The sequence below is a fragment of the Neophocaena asiaeorientalis genome, unplaced genomic scaffold (assembly GCF_003031525.2).
Source record: "Neophocaena asiaeorientalis asiaeorientalis breed wild unplaced genomic scaffold, Neophocaena_asiaeorientalis_V1.1 scaffold345, whole genome shotgun sequence".
In the NCBI taxonomy this organism is placed as follows: domain Eukaryota; kingdom Metazoa; phylum Chordata; class Mammalia; order Artiodactyla; family Phocoenidae; genus Neophocaena; species Neophocaena asiaeorientalis.
In genome coordinates this window covers 332,927-358,151 of record NW_020175181.1, presented here as the reverse complement: position 1 = coordinate 358,151, position 25,225 = coordinate 332,927, and the positions used below count along the sequence as shown (strand labels likewise).

The window sequence follows — 25,225 nt, the reverse complement described above, 5'->3', positions numbered from 1 at the left end:
AAATACTGTGTATCCACCTTAGCCAAATCTCAGTATTTTGCTATAAGTGCTTCTGGTTTTGTTTTGTTTTGTTTTTAAAGAAAGAGCACATTATCAAATTGGTTGCAGCTCCCTGAGTACCCCTCCCTGATGCATTCCTGTCCCTCTCTCCTTCCCTATTACCCCCAGAGGGAACTACTATCCTTAATTTGGTGTTTACCATTCCTGTGTACATTTTTATGCTTTTTACCACATAGACATTCATAAACAGCGTGTAATAATGTATGCATGTTTTTGGACTTTGTAAGTATATACTTAACAACGTTCATCTATAAATTGCTTTTTTCACTGAACATTATGTTCTTGAGATTTATCTATGTTGATACATGTAGCCCTAGCTCATTTGTTTAAACAGCTATAAGGTATTCCATTGAGGAATGTACCACAGTCTCCAGTTGATGGACATTTGAAGATGTTTCCAATTTTTGTTATCACAAACATTGCTACAGCAAACCTTCTCCTAACTGCCTTCTTATGCACACGCGGCAGTATTTTAGGAGTAGGAATGCTGAGTTATGAAGTATGTACATCTTCGCTTTTACTGTACAAGAGGTTATAGAAATTGACATTTGCATCATCAGTGATGAGAAATCCCGGTGTTCCACTTCCTTGACAACAGTTGAGGATTGTTGGGATTTAAAATCTTTGCCCATCATAATGGGTATGAAGTGGAATCTCCTTGAGGCTTTAATTTGGCATTTCCCTCAAATGCTCCTTTCCTTTAGTTCAACAAGCATTTAGCAATGTGTCATGCTGTGTGCTAAGTGCTAATTCATGGCCCCGATCCTTAGGAGTGCTCAGTCTTTGCAGTGATTCCTACCTGGCGAGGCATATCAGAGTCGCTTAAGGTGCATTTTCAGGAACCAGAGGTCTGAGGTGGGGCCCAGGCATCTGCAACGTTAATTCCAGGGTGATGCCGATGCTCACGTCCAGTCGAGAACCTCTGAGCTCGTGGCGGGAGAAGGCTAATTCAGCCTGGGTTCGTTTGTGCGGGCAGGTGCGAGAACCTGGCTCTTCCTGGGCCAATGCTATGGCATCCCTTTCATCTTGAGATTCTTCTTACAGTTTTATTTGATTGGCTCATTGGGTGTTGAAATGATTAATTTGTATCTATTGATAGAAAGTACCTCAAAAGCAAATGCTAAACACAATGTAAGCAGAGGCCAGATTTCCTATAACTTCACCTGTCTGGGGCAGCTGTAAACTCGGAAGGAAACAAACAACAGCAAGAGAAGGAAGAGGAGGAGACAGTCTCTGAACTCAGAACAGTGCCTGAGGAAAGCAACCCCGAGCTCACACAGCATCACTTCATATCGTGCAGCCCCTGATCCACGCCGGGTCCTAGTCCTAGGGATGGATAGTCAGCCATACCTGACTCTTCAGAAGCTGAGATACATGTGGGATGAAGTAGACAAAAGGCAAAGAGAAGAGGCAAGAAAGAGAGACCATATTGAGACCGAGTTGGCCTTGGTGAGAAGTGGCAAAGGAAAGAGAGCTGGCTAGGAAAAGGCAACAGAAATAAATAGAGAAAGTTCGTGGTCAGGGGCAAACAGCATGCACATCCCAGTAGCCCTGGGGACCTCAGTACCACACTAAAGGCACATCGACTCTTTAACAGAGGATGGTTTGGGGGGGTCTGGTAGGAAGTATTTGTGAAAGAGCAAGCGAAGTCTTCTTAACACTTGAGACTCTTGTGTCTAATGGTCTTTTCATGTGTTCTCTGTCATCGAGAAAATGCTAAATTATTTTCAGTATGTTGTATTTACGGAGATGTGAAGGTCTGTACAAAGTTTAGAAAGATATCCATCAAAATAGTTAAAATTAAACACTGAAAATTTATGCTGTAGTTAGAAATTTCACATATATGGAAGAGTGTATAAAGCCAGATTTTAAAAAAAAAAGTACAAACTAAGGAAAAGGATGAGTAGGGGGAGAGAAGGAATGTTTATTTAGTACCTGCTCTTTTTTTGTTCAGTTCTTTCAACAGTGCTATAAGAATTATTATCCTCATTTTGCAGGTGAGAAAATCAAGATTCAAAGAGATGAAATATTTTGCCTATGGTCTCACCGCTAATAAATGAATGAGGCTAGGAATTAAACCCATTTTTATCTGACTCCAAAAGCTGTAGGTACATTTTTCCATCATACCGTGCCGTCACCTCCCATATTAGGATTTTTAGCATTTACAGCAAAATTCAAGAAACTTCAGGCTTTAGTTTGGTAATACTAGTAGAACCCCAAAGGTAATCTGTTTACATGATCAAATCACTAAAAGTGAAAAATTGAAACCAGTTTAATAAAATGTGGTTAATATTTAGTCTCCTTGGTCACTTAAATGTAAGGCAGTGATCGTAAAAGGAGACACCATTTGATTTTTAATGCCTTGAGTAGGGACACTTCTGAATTGGAAAACTTGACTTTTATATTTCTTGTAGGCAATGTATGGTATTTAACTTCCTAGTGGTTAGAATCTGTGTGTCTCAGAGGTTTAGCGTGTGGTTAGTAAGATCAGGGGTGGTCAGTAAATAAATGGCAGCTTCCCTAATTCGTTGTGTGCCCACTGTGGGGGCAGCCTGGGAATGAGACGTGTACAAACTACCTTTAGGAAGAGTTGACCTCAGTGGGAATCATCTTTGGAAGGGAAGTTTACAGCCATTCAACGTGGGGTTAAAACTATCTCCTAATGAGGCTTCGAGGAACCAGAGGGGCCTGAGAGGACTGGAAGTGGCAATGGGACCATCACCACCACAGAGTGACCCCGTGAGCATCTTCCCTGCTAACCCAAGAACGCAAGAATATAGAGTTTGGAAGGTTTGGATGAATGAAATAATGGCTGACTTGTGAATAATGACGAAAATATTTGATGATGTGACCCCCGGGGAAGCAATTATGGTTAACCCCTCGTTTGTTTGGCATTTTCAAGGACTGAACTGTCCCACATAACTGAATTTTCCAGACAACTAAAACTTTCCTACTTATGCGCCTTGAATGTTTTTAACCATGCTTGGTGGAAATGTTTCTGAAATAGATTATACAATTATCCTGCCTCCTTGAACAGAAGCTGCAAGAAATAACATTTCCCTTAGTTGCCTTTGACTGCAGGTCTGAGAAGACCTGATTAAATAGGTTTAAATAGTTAGGGCTTGTAATCGTCTCACATAACAAGAAATCCAGAGCTGGGCAGTACCAGAGAATGATGAATTCTCAGCTCAGTGATGTCAGGCTGACTTCCCAAAAGCTCATGGTCATGAGATGGGTGCACAGCTCCAAGTCCCAAGATCTCACATGATAAGATCTAGGCAAGAATGAAATGGGGGCTTCTCCGTACATGTGTCTTTAATTAGAGAGGAAAATATTTCTCAGAAGACCCCTGGCCAACTTCCCCTCAGGTCCCATTGGCAGGACTGAGTCACATTTCTATACCTTGGTTTTATGGGAAGTCTGAGGGAGTGAATACCCAGCACTCTCCGACTATGGGGTGGGAGGAGGGCTCTGCCCGTAAAAAAGAAGGATGGAGAATGGCTGTTGGGTAGGCAACCAAGAGTGTCGGCCACATTACCAAGATTGGGAGTGAACGTCACTACGTATGGTTATAGCTTGAGGGATGGTGGAGCTTTTTGCTCCTACGCTGAATCACCCCAGACTCGGCTGCTTTTTGATTTCCTAAGTCTGCTTTTATTTCGTATTCTCTCTCCTTGCTTTATGCCAGACTGCTAATTATCACTACTTGCTGTTAATGTCCCTTGCCCTAATCTTGCCATCATTAGATTTTCTTTTTTTTTCTGGAAAAACCATATGATCAAACTTTTTAGAACTATGCCTGAAATGTTGAGTGAGTATCTGGCAGCTGTCCTGTGGATCAGATACATAGTGTGGCATTTCTTTTGGCTGTTCAGTGTCACTTTTCCATTGTTGAGGTTTTCGGGGAAGTGAGCAGTTTTTAGAGAGTCTTATGAACTTAGATAAATCTAATGAAGTCTTCTTCTGGTGCAAGGATGAGCACATAGGGGCAGTTATGCTTATTTACTAGAGAAGGTAAAACTGTCGGAACTTCAGCATGGTCTAGAGAGAGGCAGCAGCGTTTATCAGTGCGTTCAGCTCCCTCTCAAAGCTGCACGGAGGGTGGTTGCTTGGACAGCACCACCAGCTCTGGGACTGTGACCAGTGGAACCTGTTACTGCAGCCACTGTCCAGTATGAGGCAAGCTGGTGCAGAACTTAATTATTCCTGCCTTCTGCCAGGGTGTCAGAGCCCTGTGAGTGACTCCTGTGAAATGCCCAGGTTGAGCAGAATTAGCAGTGTTTGGATGTGACTTGTTTCAACAAGTTCTTGAAGAAAGTAATGCTTCAGAAATGGTTATTGAAATTATACTGAACAAGTGGGGACCCTGCCTTCTGTGACTCGAGAGCTGACCAAAATTCAGTCTCTGTATACAGAAAGAAGGAAATAGGAAGCAGTTGTGAACATCATACTGACAGTGAGTAACTGAACCAAATGGAACGGTTCTACTCTGGGAATCAAACCCAAGCTAGTAGACAGGTTGGGTTCTAAGGAAGCACATGTTAAAATGTTCCGATTTGACATGGCTGAGATGATGAGCCCAAACTGCTTAGAACCTTGGGAGTTCCATAAAGCGAGTTAGCTGTTTGAAGGCCCACCAGTCATTATTTTACTATGCATCAGAAAATCATGGCTTAGCCTATAGGCAAAATCTGAAGTGTCAGAAACATTCGGGGATAAGGAAAACAAGTTTTATTTTTTTAAAAATTTTGACTAATTTGTACCATTCAAATCATTCTTCTAAGAAAAATGCAAAGTATTTCTCATAAATCGTTTATTTATTCACTCCTTCTTATGCATAGAACGTTTTTAAAGAAGCCATCCTTTTAGTGACTGCTGACTGGTCCAGGCAGGATATACCCTAGTTAAGCTGAGCAAGGTATTTATATTTTTCTAATTTTATTTTCTCATATGTGAATTAATATGTGGATTACCGATTTTACCTTTGAGGGACTCTGACCAGTCCTGCCCCCGCTACAGCCACTGTGCCCCCTGTAGCCACTGTGTTTGAATTTTAATATTGACTTCAAAAAAGCTTCCAGCAACTCATTTTCTAGAAAACAAAATAACAGGAACAAAAAATATAATGCATTTCAAAGCTCCGAAAAGCTGGTAGCTTGAGAATCATGAAGCCTATGGTATTGTCTGTATGACTGGGATACTGAATGGTGACTGTTCTTGCTTTGAATTTGTATATTATTGCCATTGAATTTTATTATTTGAAATTATTGCTGTTTTGAAGGGAAGCTTGCATGTTAAACACTTTTCACCAGTGCTATTGCTATTGCTTTGGGGGTTCATCTGAATCTCATTTTAATGTGTGGAAACTTATATACACTATAAACATAGTTGAAATCAAAGGAAAGAATATGTGAATAGGCATTTTTCTAAAATTAATGAGAGGAAATGAAATGAGTGATCAGAAAAGAGATAAACACTTTTAGAAAACGATATTTATTCAGAGTGACTGAAGACAGGACTTCCCTGGTGGTCCAGTGGCTAAGACTCCACGCTTCCATTCCAAGGGGTGCAGGTTCGATCCCTGGTCGGGGAAGTAAGATCCCACATGCCACATGGTGCAGCCAAGAAAATGTAAAAAAAAAACCAAAAAACAAAAAACACCCAAAAAGACCAAAGACATTACAGATGAAGCTCTGTAAGACGAAGGGATTCCAAAGGGTTTTCTGAATGCAATGACTTATCATTTGAATTGCTCTGTTTTTCATGTTTTGTATTATTCCTATATGTTAACCAAATCTTTGCTTTGGCACAAATAGACATGTATTGAAACTGCATTGAGGCACTTGGAAAATGTGATTAAAGAGTGGACATTCAAAATCTTGCCACTTTTCTTTGGTCGTGGTGTGATTCATTTGTCAGAAACCCCCTGCAGCACTGAGTCAGAGTCAGATATACTTAGACGTCTAAGAGGCCTTACCAACTGGACAGTTTTTTAAGTTTGCTGCAAGCCTAACTTCCCTCAAGAAATCATTTTGGGTACTTAGTGGGCCTAATCCAAGTCAAATGTCACCCTAACTGACATGGTGATACATGTATAACTATCTAGTATGTATTTTTCTGTCATGTATTTGCCTCATGGAGCCGAAAAGTTGAAGCCGATACATCCTTCACAGTGGAGACTTTAGCTTACTAAAATTGTAATTTTGACGTAGTGAGTATGTTGTGAGCAGGTGATACCAGTAAACCCAAGAGCAGGTGGCAATGTGACCAGTAGAAGGAGCTTAGGATTTAAATCATAGGACTAGACTTGAGTCCTGTTTCTGCGTAGCTATGGCCTGAGCAAATTAATAAACCTCTCGGAGTCTGTTCATCTGTTAAATGCAGCTGGTAAAAATAATGTCTGCTTCAAGGAGTTGTAAGTATCAAATCAGATAAAGTATATAAAGGTACTCTGCAAAGCTATAAAAGTCTATACACATTTTTCTTATTATTTTTTGTAAATTAATTAACGTGCCTGTTCTGTGTCCTTCAAGTAGGTAACATTTACAGAAATACATATTAATATGCCTTGAGGAATGTGCCATTGAAACAGTCTGCATTTTTAATTATGGTTTGCCTCAACTGAAAGCAGGAAGTCATTTTTTAAAATTATTTATTTATTTATTTGGCTGCGCCAGGTCTTAGTTGCAGCACACGGGATCTTCATTGCTACATGTAGGATCCTTAGTTGCAGCATGCAGGATCCCTGGTGGTCCAGTGGTTAAGACTCCACGCTCCCAATTCAGGGTGCCCGGGTTCGATCCCTGGTTGGGGAACTAGATCCCGCATGCATGCCACAACTGAAGATCCCGCATGCCGCAACTAAAGGAAGTCATTTTATTTTTAAAAATTGAGTTAAAGGATCCCAAAAAGAACAAATAAAGCACATAATACTTGTTAACAGCAAATATTAGAATCAGTCTATACTATAACAGTAGACATATGTAGTCCCTGTTGCATTCCATTAAGGAGTTCCTACTGGTTTAGGAGATATATATGGTAACACATATAGAAAAATGTAAAACTGCTGAGTACCAAAATTCACTGCTTGATTGGAAGTAAGTGATAACGTTTTTCTTCTTTCTGGTGGCCCAGTTGCTGTATCCTATAAAAAAGAAAGATTATCACTTGCCCTCTTGATCCCCTTTCCAAATCCATTCTTTAAAGATGGTCTCCATCCCACTTCCTCCATCGAATTCTAGATGAGGAAGACAGTGCCTAACCTTTGAGGAGTTTCTGATATAATGGAGACTTAAAGCACATATACAACTAACTCCTCTATGGAATAGTGGACAAGGTAAGTGCCACAGCAGGTCAGGTGGCTGGGGGTGGCCAGCTTCTGTAACCATTTCCTAGTCTTCCTCCGGCACCTGCACATCAGGCCTCATATTGGTTGAATTTTTATTTATGGGTGATTTGCCTCTCCTCCTAGATTGTAAACTCCATGAAGACAGGGAAGGCACCTTGTATTTCTTGGTCTCTCTCTCCATACCTTTTACCTAAGCCTCAACCAGTACTTGTGGTTCAAATAGTCTTGTACCCAACATTCAGGTTTAGCCCAAAAAGTGTATTAAAAGGCATTTAAGCCCTAACTTTCTTTTCCTTTCTTCTGTCTTTGCAGTTGACCTGCCCCTGTTTTTTCCTCGAGACCAGCCGACTCTCACATTCCAGTCCGTCTATCACTTTACCAACAGTGGACAGCTTTATTCCCAGGCCCAGAAAAATTATCCATACAGCCCCAGATGGGATGGAAATGAAATGGCCAAAAGAGCAAAGTAAGTGAATCAATTGTTATTTCTTGCAAATAGAAACATTTTGTTTATCTAGTCCAGGAGTTGGGCAAGCTACTGCCTGGAGGCTAAATCCTGCCCTGTGCCTGTTTTTGTAAATAAAGTTTTATTGAAACAGCCACACCCATTTTTAAACTTATTTTCTATGGCTGCTTTCATGCAACCATAGCAGAATGAGTAGTTGAAACAGACCACATGTAGCCTGGAAAGCAAAAAATACTTGCTATTTGGCCCTTTATAGAAAAAGTTAGCCAACTCCTCATCTAGCCTCCTCTGGTAGATTGCCTTTTTTTCTTTTTAAATGGGTTATATGATTTTTCTGAAATCTACCTTTCTATTTATTTTATTCCTTTTTTTAAGATTTATTTATTTTTGGCTGCGTTGGGTTTTAGTTGCGGCGCACAGGCTCTTCGTTGTGGTGCGTGGGCTTCTCTAGAGTTGTGGCACGAGGGTTTTCTCTTCTCTAGTTGTGGCACGCAGGCTCCAGGGCATGTGGCCTCTGTAGCTGTGGCAAGCAGGTTCCAGAGCACTTGGGCTCTGTAGTTTGTGGCACGCAAGCTCTCTAGCTGAGAAGCGCGAGTTCAGTAGTTGTGGCACACAGGTTTAGCTGCCCCACGGCATGTGGGATGTTAGCTCCCTGACCAGGGATCCAACCCGCGTCCGCTGCATTGTAAGGTGGATTCTTCACCAATGGACCACCGGGGAAGTCCCTCTACCTTTCTATTTAGATTAGAGAATAAGTACTAGGTAGAAATTGGAGTTAAGGAATAACTGGTGTCGATGAAGAAAATATTGGCAGCTACTTTCATTTTTTTTTAAATGGAAAACTTCAGCTGACCGTAAACAAATAGAATTTTTGCCTAGTAGTCAACACATGGATCCAGTACCTAGTTTTTCATATGGAACTATAATGTCTTTGAAGGAACAGAGTGAATTATATATCCCATTGCATCTCTGCAGCCATTACCCAAAGTAGGGCCTATGTCTTCTTTGATTGAATAAATGGCTACACAAATAGCTTAGGACTGTTAAAATCCTTATGGAAATAAGTTGGGAATTTGATAAAGGTTGAAGTTAGCTGGAGCTTGGAATTTAGGGATACGACTATCGCACATGAATCTCTCTGTAGAAAGCTTTCACCAGTCATATGGAATACGTAAGTGTAAATGCAGAGAGTTTTTTATAGGTAAGACTTTAGTATCTGGAACACCAGTCTTCATGAACCATGGCCTTCCTAGATTGAAGCAACAGTGGATCAACACCATAGTTTCCAAAACTAAATCATAAGAGTGGCAGGTGGTTATTACTTTATCACTCCGTACAGCCTTGTGCTCTCACCTGTGATCCCAGCTGAAGGATGATCAGATCCAAAGAATCACAGAAATGAAGAATATCAATTCAGCATCCTCTTTGTTGCTCATCCAGTATTTACTGAGCATCTACCATGATCCAGGCAATGTGCCCCTTGCTGGGGATACAATGATAAATTAGAAATTGTCCATGTCTTCATGGAACTTATAGCCCAACAGGAGAGATCAAAGCCTTTATCATATCAAACGTGTGACGGTTTTAAAGTACCTACTAGTAAAACCTGGCCTTTCAGACCTAGAATGCTCTTGATTGGTCAGACTTCTTGCTCTTTCCTTCCCCTCCCTGGGTCCTATTTCCATCCCCAGGTACCCACTGACATCTATACTTTCTGTAGTACAAGGCCTTCACTCATAGCAGGGTTGGGGCTCTTTTAAATAATGACAGAGTAGCTTTCTCTAGAAATCCAGACCTCCCCAGATTCACATGTGGAATCCAGAGCTGTTGTTACCTGAACCTTTAGTGTGCCCGTCCTCCCTGTATTCCTTTTTGTCTGTGATGCCCAAGTCTGAAATTCTATTTAAGGAAAATAACAAACATATGCAAATGTAACTAATAACAATGAGTAAGACTGACTTATCTTGAAATAAACTTGAAAAGGGGGATTATGATGTAAGTTTTACATTTGAGGGATTGCAGTTGTTTAATTATCCGGGCTTTCCCTGTGTATACATAGGATCTGCCCTTAGAAGATGGGCTGTTGTTTGTGGTATGTGCTGTGGAGTCTGAACCAGATGTGTTTTTGTGGTTTCCATGGCAAAGCTATCTCGGTGTGTGTGTGTGTGTGTGTGTGTGTGTGTGTGTCCGTGCATCCATATACACACACGCACGCTTCTTAAGTAGACATTTTAGAATGTATGAATTGAGTCTTTAAGGAGTTGCAGACCGCAAGCCTATGATTTCAGTATAGGAATATCATAAGTGAAGCCTGTTTATCTTAACAGATTGGTTCAGAGTTGCAAGAGACATTTGCTTTACTTTACCAGCCTAAAGAAAACATCCGAAGTAATGTTAAAAAAGTCTGCTTTCTACTGTAGTGAAGATGGATCCATTTTAAATGTAATAAAAGAGAAAGCCAGCAGCTCATGCTAGGAAGAAGAAATAGTTTAAAACCTCCTTCTTAAATTGACCTGAGTAACTTCCCTGAGCTGTGTCAGAAGGCCAGGTAATGGATAAGCACAACCAGAGAACTGTCCTGCAGTACAGACCAGCGTTTGGTGGAGAAGGTGGAGAGACAGGACAGAAAGAAAGGTCAGCTGCAGCATTCCTTACACCCCCTGCTGAAAATATTGTATGTACACAGTGCGTAAAAGGCTATAATTCACTTGGAGAGCTCTGCCCCGGACATAAACACTCTCACGGTTTATGAACAGCGCTAGAGCCCTTTGAGTGGAGTCAGCTGTTTATTCCCTCCTGCAGAGCAAAATTCTAAGCATGTGAATTCAGAAAGGACACTTTCTGGCCGGGGCTCTTCCTATGACATGTACTTCTTGCTCGTGGCTGTTCAGCAAATTCTGTCCTCACAAGTAAATTACCCTCTGCTGGGTGAGCACAGGCTTCAGGGTCATGTGTGCCCCAGTTCCTATCACAAGTTCTAATCTATAAGCTCTGTGGCCTTGGGCAGGGCTATTAACCTTCCTGAACTTCATCGTGTAAAACAAGACTGTACTCCTCCCTACTGATGGGCTTGATATGAAGGGTCAGTCAGTGGGTGGACCTGTGAAAGACCGTTGGGTTTAGCTTCTGCTTTGTCCCACGGTGCCTGTGCCCACTGCTCTCCTCCTGCTGTCTTTCTGCTCCTGCAGGTCTACCCTTTCTTCCACATTCTTCCTTGTGGTTTTCCCATCCATGCTAACTTGCAGGCAGCTCGTTCCCCTCTTTCCAGTTTTGGTTGACTGTTGGTCATATACTGCTTTGAAATCTCCTTTGTATTATTCTTTGATTTTTTTCACGTCTTTGTATACATCTCATTTCCTTAATGGACCTGTGAGTCCTTTGAAGGCAAGGGTTTTGCATATATCTTTTAAAGATATTTATTGTCGTGTAATTTACATACACTTATAATTTACATACAATGAAGTGGACAGATTTGAGTGTATCTTTTTTAAAACAATTATTTATTTATTTATTTATGGCTGCACTGGGTCTTAGTTGCAGCATGCGGGATCTTCATTGCGGCATGCGGGATCTTTGTTTTTTGGTTGCAGCAGGTGGGCTCACAGTTGCGGTATGCGGACTCTTAGTTGCAGCATGCATGTGGGATTAGTTCCCCAACAAGGAATTCGAACTCGGGCTCCTGCATTGGGAATGCAGAGTCTTACCCACTGGACCACCAGGGAAGTCCCTAAGTGTATCTTTTGATGGAGTTTTGACAAAGTTACCTTCTACCCCTTTCCAAATAGTCTCCTCACCCCCAAGACAGCGCTGTCTGATTTCTATCACCATGTCTTAGTTTTTCCTCTTCTAGATACTTCTAATAAATGGAATAATACAGATTGTACTCTCTTGTGTCTTTTATATTCAACATAATTATTTTAGAGTTATCTGTTATGGCATTCCTTTTTTTTACTGCTGAGCAATATTTCATTATATGAATATACTATAATGTACTAATCCATTCATCTGCATATTATATTTAGGTTGTTTCCAGTTTGGGGATTTTTATGAATAGAGCTGGTGTGAACTTTTATATAAGCTTTGTAATAGACATATGTTTTCAATTCTGTGGGTAGATACCTGGGAGTATGTGTATGATTAACTTTATAAGAAACTGACAACCTTTTTCGAAGTCCTACCAGTTTATACTCCCACCGGCAATGTGCTGGGTTCCAGTTGTTCCGCATCCTCTCCAACACTTGGTATTATCAGTCTTTTTAATTTTAGCTGTGCTATAGGGGATGAAGTGATGCAGCGTTGTGTTTTTCATTTTGATTTCCTGATGGTTAATGATGAGCATATTTCATGTGCTTATTGGTGTGTTTTCTTTTGTGAAGCGTCTGTTCAGATTTTGCCTATTTTTAATCAGGTTGTTGGTCTATTTATTACTGAGTTTTAAAAGTTCTTTATATATTTGTCAGAAATATGTATTAGAGATATTTTCTCCTAATCTATGGCTTGCCTTTTCATATTCTTTTTTTTTTCAGTTTTATAATCTTTTATTATCAATAACAAACAGCTGCTTTAACGTCTTTGCCAGGCAGCTGTTAAAGGGTGGGGGGGACGGACACCCTTGACCCTAACAAGGAAAACTCAAATTAAGCCTTTACGTACAAGCAAATTTAGAGCTCTTTTAAGTGTCCAAAGCTATTAATTAGTTTAAGTGAGGCATTAAACTAATTCTGTATCAACATATTTGAATAACCAGGAACTAAAACGTTCAAATTTTTCTAGTACAAAAAAATTAAATTTGCTTTAGTTATAAAAGAGTTCTGTCGATATACACAAACTGTGTACTTCAGACATTCACAAAAATGTGAGCAGAAGGCTTATCAAAAACATTGAATACAATTAGTTTTCAACAACCTCTGGTGGTCCACATCTACAAAGATACCCAGCCCAACCCAACCCAACCCCCCTCCAACTCCCACCCCCACAGAAAAGCACATACTTACCAGAATTTTTAGCAAGTATGGTTTGGGAAATTTTTTTTTTTTTTTAAAAAGGCCCCCAAGGCAAGTTATTTACAGTTTAATGGCCACTGTCAACTGATCTGGACCTTGACCGGAACCGGGACCTGGAGGGGACCTCTGGTGATCCGCAGATGCTGGAGACATAGATCTACTGGAAGAACCACGTTTCTGGCTCTTCTCAGGCACAGGAGACCTACTAACAGAACGGGACTTGCTCCGGCTGCGGCTCCTGGACCGGCTCTAAGACTTGCGACTCCGGGAACAAGATCGGCTACGAGACCTCAAGGAACTCCTGGTCCGGGAATGAGACCTGCTTCGTGACCTACCGTGCCTTTTGCTGCCTTCAATTAATTTGATTTTTCTCCCATTTATTTTTTTTCCAGAAAGCATTTCTTAAGTCACCATAAGAGGCAAACTCAACTACCCCTTCATTTAATTTAGGTCGGTGTGCGTCCGCAAAGGTTACTTCCCCAGCTTGTCTCATGAAATCTTTGAGATCCTTTATTATTATTTCCCTAGGCTAGTCAAGCAGCAAACCATTAATTGGTCGGAGAAACCTTCATGACATATGCCCAACTGGCTCTTCACCACCCACTTGAAGGACACTACCCAATCGATGGAAGCCTTTAATCGCACAGCCCTCCCTATTAGCAGACTACTGGCGGATGCAGACATGTTCTACTCTTGTGTAGTTACCAAGGACCACTTTACTGCAATCAGGATTCCAACGACCACCTAATTTTGTATCTTTGAACTCTTTTTGACCAGGACCTCTTATTCGGAAGCGTTACAGGAAGACAGCTCTCAACTTAGGGATCAGATCACGTTATCAACGCTCTGGGATCACTGCAACCTGGCACTTCAAGGAAGTGCACCAATTACGTCTAGACTGGCAAACACAGATCTAGAGGTGGCCAGTTGATCACTGTAGGAGCTGACTGGCAAAGTCAACCAGGCCCAACCAAGAGTGACCAAGACAACGATTAGGATAACCCACAGGCACTCCTCATCATAAGGCCAACGACACAGATAGGCTGCCAGCTGACTCTTGAAGATAAATTCTCAACTATAAGCCGATTTTCTGTTCTTACAGGTGGAGCGTTTCGTCTATCATTTCGAGGTCTGCGACTACTAAAAAGGTCTGAGTAGCGTTCTCTACCACTTCCGCCTCGAGATTGAGCCCTAGCATGTTCAACTGTAACCCTTTCACTGCAGAGTTCTTTTCCATCAAGTTCATATACGGCATCATCTGCATTCCTGGCATCCTCAAATTCCACAAAACCAAAGCCTCTTTTCAGATCAATATCTCGTATTCGTCCATACCCCTTGAAGAATCTTTCACATCCTTCTCCCGGGCCGCTGGATTTAGCCTCCCAATGAATACTCGACAGCCACTCATGTCAGGCTAGTACTTCTTCGAATAAACTGCGCTCATTGGACGCCATCCTCTGCACAGAGAGCAGCCCTGACCACTCGCGATCTGAGCGGCCATGAAGAAGCCTCAATCCGAGAAGCCTTTCCCTCAAAGTGAGCCACTCACCTGCCGGACAGGATCTTTGGCAGCCGAGACCCAGAGAGGTCCGTAGTCTGCGACGGAGCCGGCAGCCTCCCCGCAGGCCAGGACTCAACTCGTCTACGTCTCTCCACAACTCTTCATATTCTTAACAGTATCTTTTGATGAGCAGAAATTTTTTATTTTTAATTAAATCTATTTTATCAGTGTTTTAGTTTTCTTTTAATTTATTTATTTAATTTATTTATTTTTGGCTGCGTTGGGTCTTTGTTGCTGTGCACGGGCTTTCTGTAGTTGTGGTGAGCGGGGGCTACTCTTCATTGTGGTGCGTGGGCTTCTCATTGTGGTGGCTTCTCTTGTTGCAGAGCACGGGCTCTAGGCACCCAGGCTTCAGGAGTTGTGGCTCACTGGCTCTGGAGAGCAGGCTCAGTAGTTGTGGTGCACGGGCTTAGTTGCTCCGCTGCATGTGGGATCTTCCCGGACCAGGGCTTGAACCCGTGACCCCTGCATTGGCAGGCGGATTCTTAACCACTGCGCCACCAGGGAAGACCTATCAGTGTTTTATTTTTATGTTAATATTTTTGTATCCTCATAATTATTTACCTTCCACAGGGTCATGAAGAGATTCTCCTATGTCTTTCTCTAGGAGCTTTGGTTTTGGTTTGACATTTAGGTCTATGACCCATCTCAAATTAATTTGGGGATGTGGTATGAGGTAGAGGCTAAAGTTAACTTTTTTGTTTATATATCTCCAGGTTAATTTAAGCAATATTTGTTGAAAAAAACCTTTCTTTCCCTGTTGAATTACCTTCATGCCTTTGTCAAAATAAATAGACCAGGGCTTCCCTGGTGGCGCAGTGGTTGAGAGTCCGCCTGCCGATGCAGGGGACATGGGTTCGTACCCCAATCCGGGAAGATCCCACATGCCGCGGAGCGGCTGGGCCCGTGAGCCATGGCCGCTGAGCTTGCGCGTCTGGAGCCTGTGCTCCACAATGGGAGAGGCCACAACAGTGAGAGGCCCGCGTACCGCAAAAATAAATAAATAAATAGACCATATATGAGTGGGTCTGTTTCTGGATATTCTATTTCATCTATCTATTTTTCTGTTTATACACCAATACCAATGGTTCTTAGAATCAGGAAATGTAAATTCTCTAACTTTATTCTTTTTAAAGATTGTTTTGGCTGTCCTAGGTCCTTTTCTTTTCTGTATACGTTTTAGAATCAGTTTGCCACTTCCAACCCCAACCTGCAAAAGAAAAGCCTGCTGAGATTTTGATTGGGATGGCATTGAATCTGTAGGTCAACAAGGGAAGAATCGACATTTTAACAATACCGAATTCTTCCTATCAGTAAACATGGTTTTATTTAGATCTTCTGTAATTTACCTCAGAAATGTCTTAAGATTTCAGTGTGGAAGTCTTGGATACTTTTTAATGTTTTTGCTTTTATTGTGAATGATAGCTTTTCAGATTTTATTTTCCAGTTGTTGCTCGTATATAGAAATAGAAATGATTTTTCTATATTGACCTTGTGTACTGTGACGTTGCTAAATTTACAATCCTACTAAGTTCTAGTAGCTTTTTTATAGATTTCTTAGAATTTTTTACATAAATAGTCATATCGTCTGTTAACAGCTTTACTTCTTTCTATCTAGTGTTTAAATCTTTACATTTTTTAGTTTCTTTCTTTTTTCTTTTTTTTTTTTTAACCTACTTGCACTGACTGGGACCTCTAGTCCAGTGTTGTACACAAGTGCTGTGAGCAGACATCTGACCTTATATCTCCACATTAAAATTGATGTTAGCAGTAGGTTTTACATAGATGTCTTTAGCAGATTGAAGAAATTCCCTTATATTCCTACTTTGCTAAGAGTTTTTATCATGAGTGAGTGTTGAATTCTGTAGCATGCTTTTTCTTCCTCTACTGACATGATCCTGTGGCTTTTCTTCTTCTATTAGAGTGGTGAATTACGTTAATTAGGTTTTGACTGTTAGACCAACCTTGCATTCCAGGGATAAATAAACCCTTCTGAGTCATGATATTTTATCCTTTTTTATATTATTAGATTTGATTTGCTAAAATTATGTTAAAAGTTTTACATCTGTGTTCATGGATGATACTAGTCTGAAATTTCCTTTCTTGTGTTGTCCTTGTTAGACTTTGATAATAGCACTACACTGGCTTCATAAAAGGAATTGGCAAGTTTTCCTTCCTTATCTGTTTTCTGAAAGAGTTTATGTAGGTTTGGCATTATTCTTTTCTAAATGTTTGGTAGAGTTTATTTGTGGGGAAAAAAATTCAATGTCTATACTAAATATAGGGATATTCAGATTTTTAAAAATTTCTTCCTGTGTTAGTTGTAGCAAGTTGTGGGGTTTTTAAAAGAAATTTATCCATTATATTTAAGTTGTTGAATGGATTAGCATAGAATTGTTTATGGTATTGTCTTATTTTCCTTTTAATATCTATGGGGGCTATAGTGATATAACTTCTTTTATTCCTTACAGTGAAAATTCGTATCTTTTTCCTCTCCCTTTCTTTTAAAAACAGTCTATCTAGGGGTTTATCAATTTTTCTAATCTTCTCAAAGAAACAAGCTTTTACTTTGTTGATTTTATCCATGGTTTGTTTTCCATTTTATTAATCTATGCTTTTATCTTTATTATTTCCTTCAATTTATTTTCAGTTTAATTTCCTCTTCTTTTTCAATTTTTTCAAAATAGAAGCTTAGATCATTGATTTTAATCCTTTCTTTCTTTTTTTTTTTTTTTTTTGTGGTATGCGGGCCTCTCACTGTTGTGGCCTCTCCCGTTGCGGAGCACAGGCTCCAGACGCGCAGGCTCAGCGGCCATGGCTCACGGGCCCAGCCGCTCTGCGGCATGTGGGATTTTCCCGGACCAGGGCACGAACCCATGTCCCCTGCATCGGCAGGTGGACTCTCAACCACTGTGCCACCAGGGAAGCCTCTTTTCTTCTTTTTTAATATAAGCCTTTAAAGGTATAAATTTCTCTCTAAAGTTTGCTTTAGTTGTATCCCACAAAATTTTGGGATTGCTGGGTCAAATGGTAGTTCTACTTTTAGTTCTTTAAGGAACCTCCATACTGTTCTCCATAGTGGCTGTATCAATTTACATTCCCACCAAGAGTGCAAGAGGATTCCCTTTTCTCCACACCTTCTCCAGCATTTGTTGTTTGTAGATTTTCTGATGATGCCCATTCTAACTGGTGTGAGGTGATACCTCATTGTAGTTTTGATTTGCATTTCTCTAATAATTAGTGATGTTGAGCAGCTTTTCATGTGCTTCTTGGCCATCTGTGTGTCTTTTCCATTATCATTTTGTTAGAAAAAATTTTTAATTTCCTTTGTGATTTCTTTTTGAACCATGAGTTATTTTTAATTGTGCTGCTTGAATTTCAAGTGTTTGGGGATTTTTCTAGATGTTTTATTGTTACTGATGTTTAATTTCTGTTTTGGTCAGAGATTATAATCTGTGTGATTTTAATCCTTTGAAATTTGTTGAGACTTGTTTTATGGCCCAACATATAGTCCATCTTGATATAGTTCATGTGAATTTGAAAAGAATGTGTGTCCTGCAGTTCTGAGATATAGTGTTCTATATACATATTAAGTCAAATTACTTGTTAGTGTTATTCAAATCTTCTATATCCTTACTATTATTTTTTGTGTTTATTATTATAACAGTTACTGAAAGGAGGTGGTAAAATTTCCACCTATGATTTTGTATTTGTCTATTTCTCCTTTTAGTTCTGTCATTTTTTGCTTTCTGCATTTTGAAGTTTTGTTATTTAAGTACATACATATTTGGAATTGTTATGTCTTCTTGATAAATTGGCCATTCTATCATTATGAAATGATTCTCGCTATTTCTGATAATACTACTTCAGTTGAATTCTGCTTTGTCTGATATTAATATAGTTACACCAGCTTTCTTTTTCTTTTTTAATTTTTAATTTTTATTTTTTAACATCTTTATTGGAGTATAATTGCTTTACAATGGTGTGTTAGTTTCTGATTTACAACAAAGCGAATCAGCTATACATATACATATATCCCCATAGCTCCTCCCTCTTGCGTTTCCCGCCCACCCTCCCTATCCCACCCCTCTAGGTGGTCACAAAGCACCAATCTGATCTCCCTGTGCTATGCGGCTGCTTCCCACTAGCTATCTATTTTGGTAGTATATATAAGTCCATGCCACTCTGTCACTTCATCCCATCTTACCCTTCCCCCTCCCCGTGTCCTCAAGTCCATTCTCTACATCTGCGTCTTCATTCCTGCTTTCCTATGCCTACTTTTTGCTTGGTATATCTTTTTTCATCCTTTTGCTTTCATCCTATGTGTGCCTTTGTATGTCAAGGAAACCTTTTGTAACTTGGCTTTTTAAATCTAGTCTGATAATCTCTGCCTTTTAATTGGAGTATTTCATTCATTTATATTTCATATAATTAATGAGCTGTTTGGGTATAAGTCTATCTTCTTACTATTTGTTGTTTAATTTCCCCTGTTCTTTATCCCTTTGTTCTTCCCTTCCAAATCTTCCATTTGATTTATTTGAGTATTTTTTAGTATACCATTCTCTCTTCTATTGGTCTTTTAGTTATAGCTCTGTGTATCATATTTTAGTTATTAACACACTAAAATATATTCTTAATTTATCTCAGTCTACCATGAATTAATATTACAACAGTTCAAGTGTAATGTAGAAACCTAAAACAATGTAATTCTCTTGTGCTATTATATTCAGATGTTTCACTTCTTCATATATTATGAATCCCACAATACATTGTTATTACTTTGGCTTTTAATAGTCAGTTGACTTCTAAAGAATTTTAGAAAAGAAAGAAAAATTATGCTCCATTTTATTCTGGCTTTCTGCACATCCACACCCAGGCAGATAGATAAAGTTTCCCATTCTCTTTACCACTTGTCTGAGCCTCCCTCCTCAGAGGCCTGGCATTTGAGTAACATAAATACAGAGAGGAAATGCATGTGGCAGTTAAGAGCACTGACCCTAAAGTCAAGAGAGAGTTGGGTTTAAACCTGTCTCTGCTATCACTAGCTGTGTGACTTTAGGCAAATTCATAGTCTGAATCTGTCTCCTTATCTATAAAATGGTGAAGCTAGTTTAGAATATCAAATGGGGTGTGTGATTTTCTGTTGTTGATTTGCAAATTTTATATCTTAAAACAGCACAAATTATTATCTCACACTCTCTGTGGATCCAACACAACTTTCCTGGCTTCTCTGTTTAGGGTCCCAAAAGACTAAAATCAAAGTGTTGGCTGGGGCCGTTACCACATCGGAGGCCCAGGGCCTCTTCCAAGCTCATTCAGGTTGTTGGCAGAGTTCAGATCCTTGTGGTTGTAAGACTGAGGTCCCTGCTTCCTTGCTGGCTGTCAGGTGGAGGCCATTCCCTGCCATGTGGGCCCCTCCATCATCAAGCTTGCAGTAGTACATCAAACACTCATGTTTCCAATTTCTGACTTCTGTGTCACTGACATCTAGTCTCTGATTTAAAGGGTTCATTTGATTAGGTCAGGCCTACCAGTTAATCTCCCTTCCTTAAGGTCATCCATTGGTTCCATGTAACATAACCCACTTACAGGAATGAAATTCATCATTTTTCACAGTCCTGGGGATTATACAGGGAGTGTACACCAGGGGCTGAGGAATCCTAGGAGCTATCTTAGAATTCTGCCTACTACACAGGGTAATATAGGTGAATTGTCCAGCATAGGGTCTGTCATGTCATAAGCATTCAGTAAATGTCAGAATTCAGTGTCATCATACCTGGAGGAAAAACAGAGATTTTTAATTAAAAGATGGCGGAGTCAGCATTGCTAGCTTCGCATGCAACCGAGTAAACAGTTCCTCAAACCTCAGTGACTTGGCCAGAGATTCTTAAGTTCTAGGCTGCTCCATCCATGGCTGCTGTCCCCTATGGTTGTGTCTTCTTGGTGCCAGTACAGCCAGTTTGAAAGGTGGAAAACCTCCATCCTTCAACTGTATAATCTACATAAAACCAACCATCACTTAAAAAAAAAAACTGAATCCTCTCGTTACCTACCTTGGTATCTTATACATAGCTTTAGCTCTGTCTAAATGAATGAATCAGATAATTTTTTATAATGCTTTCTAGTTTGATAAATCTATGAATAGGTGGAGTGAGTTTTCCCTGAGTTTGATTGTGTAAAGCATTAGGTTGATTCTAGAGGCCTGAGTATGTTCTCAGAGCAGCATTGAACCCTAAAACCACCTACTGCAGTGGCTTGTCACACATTAAATCCATTACATAAATGGAATATTTCGAAAAATAGCTTCTCGGTCAACACATGCAAGCAATTCATCATGAACCTTCTAAAACATTTTTTTGTTTCCCCTCTTGACTCCATGTCAGAAAGAGATGTTATTTTCTTATTTAGAAACTTATCGAGATACTCCCAGAGCAATCCCTAATTTCCCATATGTGGCTCTTCACCGTGCATACTTCTGTTATTTGTCATTCTGTTGTCTTTGCAGAATAACCTTCTCTTTCAATAATTTTTTAAAATTGCACATTCTGGGCTATTTCAGTTATTTTTCATCGCTAATACCTTAGTATTCCCAAAGACACTGTTTCCTTCAAACTTCTCATTAGCTGCTAAATGCTTCAATCCAGTCTTATGCATTAGCCCTCTAAGTAAAACAGGTAAAAACAGATCTTCTCTCCTCAAGAGAAGGGGGTTAGATGTCCCCACCTGATGTGCCCCTCATCCCTTCTCTTACTGTGGCCTCCGGGACCCCTCTGGGATGCCATGGAGCACAGCGTGGAAATCCCAGTCCTAAGAGGGCACTTCACAGTAGGGTTGCAGGAGCCCTGAGGCCTGAGAATTCTTTAGAGACCAGGGTAGGGCTGGTGGGGGGAAGGGTGATCTTGAAGCATAAGTGGTTATAATGTGAGCCTACTCACATCTCCTGGTAAGATTTAATTGTGGCATCAGGCCTCTCTCTGCAGTCCCTGTGCTTGGTAAGCTGGCCAGGGGGAACGCTGACTGAACCAGCTTTGGGGCCCAGGTATCCAGTCATCGCTCTGTGTTAGGGAAAACCCTGACGGGGACTTTGCAGCCCTCTCCCTCTCCCAGGACCACTAACCCCCCCGCCCATCCCTCCCCTTTATAACTGTATTTTTGGAACTCCCATCTGGCACCCAGGGGTAGGGGTTGACCAGGAAGGTAAGACTTGTGGCCACTGACTGCTCACCCTCACAGCCTTTCTGCGAGGGGAGCGGCTGCAGAACTGAGCCATTCTGGGCAGGAAGCGTCCTGGGAATGGAAGGGAGAGCCCCGAGCTAGGCAGAGCAACCAGGCTGGGGCTCCCAGAAACCTCGGCCACACGGGGCCCATCGGAGCTCAGACCTCAGTGGCAGAGCCTGCAAGCCCAGCTGCTGCTATGATTCATAGGTTTTCTTTCTTTTTCTTTTTTTTTTTTGCCTTGAGTTTCCTAGGAATAGTTCCCTCTAAAAACTCCCAACCTCATCCCAGCTGAACTCCCCTCAAGAGAGAAGAGGGAATTTTCCAGGCCCAGGCTGGCCTCGCCTGGGGGATGAGAGCACCCGTAGAAGACAGGAGAGGAATCAGTGATGGTGCCTCCCGAGGAACCGGGGAAGGCTAAGGGCGCCAAACCTTCCTCTCCCCCACGCGCCCCGGGTTCCTGTGTTCACAAGCTGACCCATCCCTCCTAGGGTTTAAAGAGAAAGAAGTTGTGAGGAGAAAAATAAAGGAAATAAATACCATGAAATTCTTGGATCTTTGAACTCTCACAGAGAATCATTTTGAAAAGTATCTTCAAGGGATTTGGTTTGTTTTTTCTTTCAGAAGAGAGAGCAACAGAGACGGGGAGGACTCCAGATCTGCCTGGCATCCAGGCATCCTCTCCAAATTGCGTAGGGCAGAGAGAACATGTTATTTATTAGAACCTGACATCTGTTGCTGTGAAATGATAAGCTCCATTAAAAAGCCCGGCCATCAATTACTGCTAATACAGCCCTCATCCTGGAGTGGGCTGCTCACCACACTTCCAGCCTGTGCAGACCAGGCTGTACCAGGCACAGAGCATCCGCAGCCCCGCGCAGCCTCCCCGCTCCTTCCACAGGACCTCTCAGGCCGTCCGTCCCAGGCCCTCCAGCTGGGCTCCTGGCTTCCTTTGATTCCACTCTTTGGCCGCTCTGAGGGCTGTTTTCAGGACTGAACCCCCTGTCCATGCTGCTTTCTCAGTGGGAAACAGGGTGAGGCTTTACTCTCTGGTCTCAGTCATGCAAGCCGGAAGGAGCTGCACACAGCAGAGTAACTGGGAGATGAACGCATCTTAGTTGGGGGAATTCACTTAGTTGTGCTGTTGTGAGAGCTACTGATCAGCTCAGACCTGGGTTTCCCTCCCAGGATGCGAAAACGTTCATGATAACCAAGTGCACCTACTTCCTTGTTTGTGAGTTACAACCCTACATTTTCTTGGAAAAATAGACAGATGTCCTATAAAGTCAGAAAGGAAGGAATAGGGAAGTTGGTTTTGGATTTTTATAGTATATGAAAGTAGAAACACACGCTTATTCATGGAATCGGAGTTGCCTTTGAACGGTTGGAAGGGAAAACGCACAGTAAGTAAAGAAAATGCAGAGAATAACAGCCTGGGAGTTAGGAGACCCGGGTCTCATTTGGACACCATTATTAATTTCCTGTGTGAACTTGGAAAAGACACTTCACCTTTCGGGGCCTCAGTACCCTCATCTGAAAGTACTGGGCTAGTAGCTGATGATCACTAAGCTCTAACATATTTCTGGGATTTTAAGTGAAAATTGTGTTTAAGGTAGTTTAGCATACTTTTTTGTTCATGTTGACAAAATTCCATCTCTGTTGCCAGAGGTCAGACACAAATTGAAAACATTGCTAAATGGAATTAAGTACACTCCGTACGTGATGTTTTTTTGTACAACCCGTATCTAATATTTATAGAACACTTCAGCTGTGGGACGTGCACACATATGCCCTGAACACACACACCCAGTAAAATACTTCTAGATGTAATACTTTTTCAGATGTCAAGTTAAAACAGCTTCTCGGGAATTAGGCTTGACTGTTCAGATGTGCGTGTTGGTTTCTGACAGGTGCCGCCGGGGCTGCTCAGGGCTTATGATGTGGAGTCCAGCCAAGGCAGGAGGGCCAAGCCGCATGGTTCTATCATTTCTCATTAAGGCATGCATTCTAGAAATAGGGGAAGCATCAAAGGACAACCATCTAATCTGTGCACATCATTAGTGACAAGCAGAGGCCTTGCTTCTGCAGAAATGGGATTCTGTCTTATCTGTGGTCAGATGCTTCAGCACAGGGACCACCTGTGAACATGAACTAGATTCATGACTTGTTAAAATCACAGCTTTATAGAGGTGAGCAAAAACAGGGAGCAGATATTAAGGTAGTAACCACTATGCCAGTGAGCTCCAAAATCCACAGCCAATAGCAGAGCTAGGTTGGGTGACCAAGCAGGGATGCATTTAGGAAGGTAAGTGTGACAGTAGGGACCAGTCTCAGGACGTGGAACATGGAAGGAGCCTTAGGTATCATCTAGTGCCACCAAAATTGAGTATGGTCAGCCTTAACCATTGTGGTGGAAATTAAATGGAGTGATTGGTATATTTAAAACCCTCAGCACAGTGATTGGCATAGACTTGACGTTCACTTCATCATCTTCATTTCCTGGAAGAACTTGCTCAAGGCCATACAGTACAAAGATGAGAACTCCTTTTACCCGATCGCTGGTCCAGGGCCGGCCCCAGCCGCCTCTGGCCTCTCCCCTTCACTCTGCCTGTTTCCCGCTCCCTTGCTCACAGGAGAGCACAGTGGAGTCAAGGGCTGGAGGGCAGCATGCCTGCATCCACGTACCCACCACCTTCCCTTGGGGTGGCCGGGCATCGAACCTTCTTCCTAGTGGCTCACCCAGCAGGCTGAGGGACGCTGTGGCCACGGGGAAAGCCCAAGGTATTCTTGAGCAGAAATAGCTCTCCTAAGCGTATGGAGACCTGAAACTGAGTACCTTTAAGGGAAGGTGAACATTCCTGTGGCTGAACTTATTACTATAATCAGTGGGCAAAGGAAGAAAAAGGGTATGATAATGGAGCAGGCCAAAGGAAAGACACTGCTTCACAGCTGCCTCCAAACCAGCAGGAAGTCTGCACAATCAAGCAGAGGACAAAAAATTCCAGTGACTCCTATCTTCCCAGACAGAACTTCTGGCACTTAGTCATGCCTAATGGAAAATGGAAGCCAAGAAAGCAGAAGTGAGGCTGGAGTGATCTAGGGTGGTTCTTATCCAGAGTCCCTTCTGAGGAGAAAAAGTGCCCTGGATGGTCAGGGCTGGGTTGCCAGGTAGAAGTGCCATGGCCATGGGGAGAACAGGCTTTAGAGCAGCCGTGATTATAAGAATCAAGTGTAACAATGGCTTCTGCAGTGAAGTTATTGCTAGTAATTCATTCAGCAAACATTTAAGAGCTATATACACAATAGTTGACCCTCAAACAATGCGAGGGTTAATCCACATATAACATACAGTCGACCCTCTGTATCCAGAGTTTCTCCGCATCCGCGGATTCAACCAATCATGGACTGTGTAGTACTGTAGTATTTACAATTGAAAAATCTCCGTGGTTAAGTGGACCCATGCAGTTCAAAGCCATGTAGTTCAAGGGTCAACTGTATATACAGAGTATGTGCAAAGCACTGGGGACCACAACACACACACACACACACACACACACACACACACACACACA

The 25,225-nt window shown here is 41.5% G+C and overlaps 1 protein-coding gene and 1 pseudogene across 8 annotated transcripts in view; one reads left to right on the top strand and one right to left on the bottom strand.

The window, feature by feature from the left end:
* The window catches only part of BABAM2 (BRISC and BRCA1 A complex member 2), a 440,694-nt gene that overhangs the window by 375,214 nt on the left and 40,255 nt on the right, over positions 1–25,225 (top strand). For all 8 annotated transcript variants that reach the window (XR_003005855.1, XM_024764436.1, XM_024764437.1 and 5 more), the window contains one exon: positions 7,721–7,874. Coding sequence is in view for 7 of the 8 variants with exons in the window: in XM_024764436.1 (XP_024620204.1) it covers positions 7,721–7,874 (154 nt within the window). In the remaining variant the exon portion in view is untranslated. The remainder of the gene's footprint in view (positions 1–7,720; positions 7,875–25,225) is intronic.
* On the bottom strand, positions 12,845–14,383 carry LOC112412752 (serine/arginine-rich splicing factor 5-like; annotated as a pseudogene).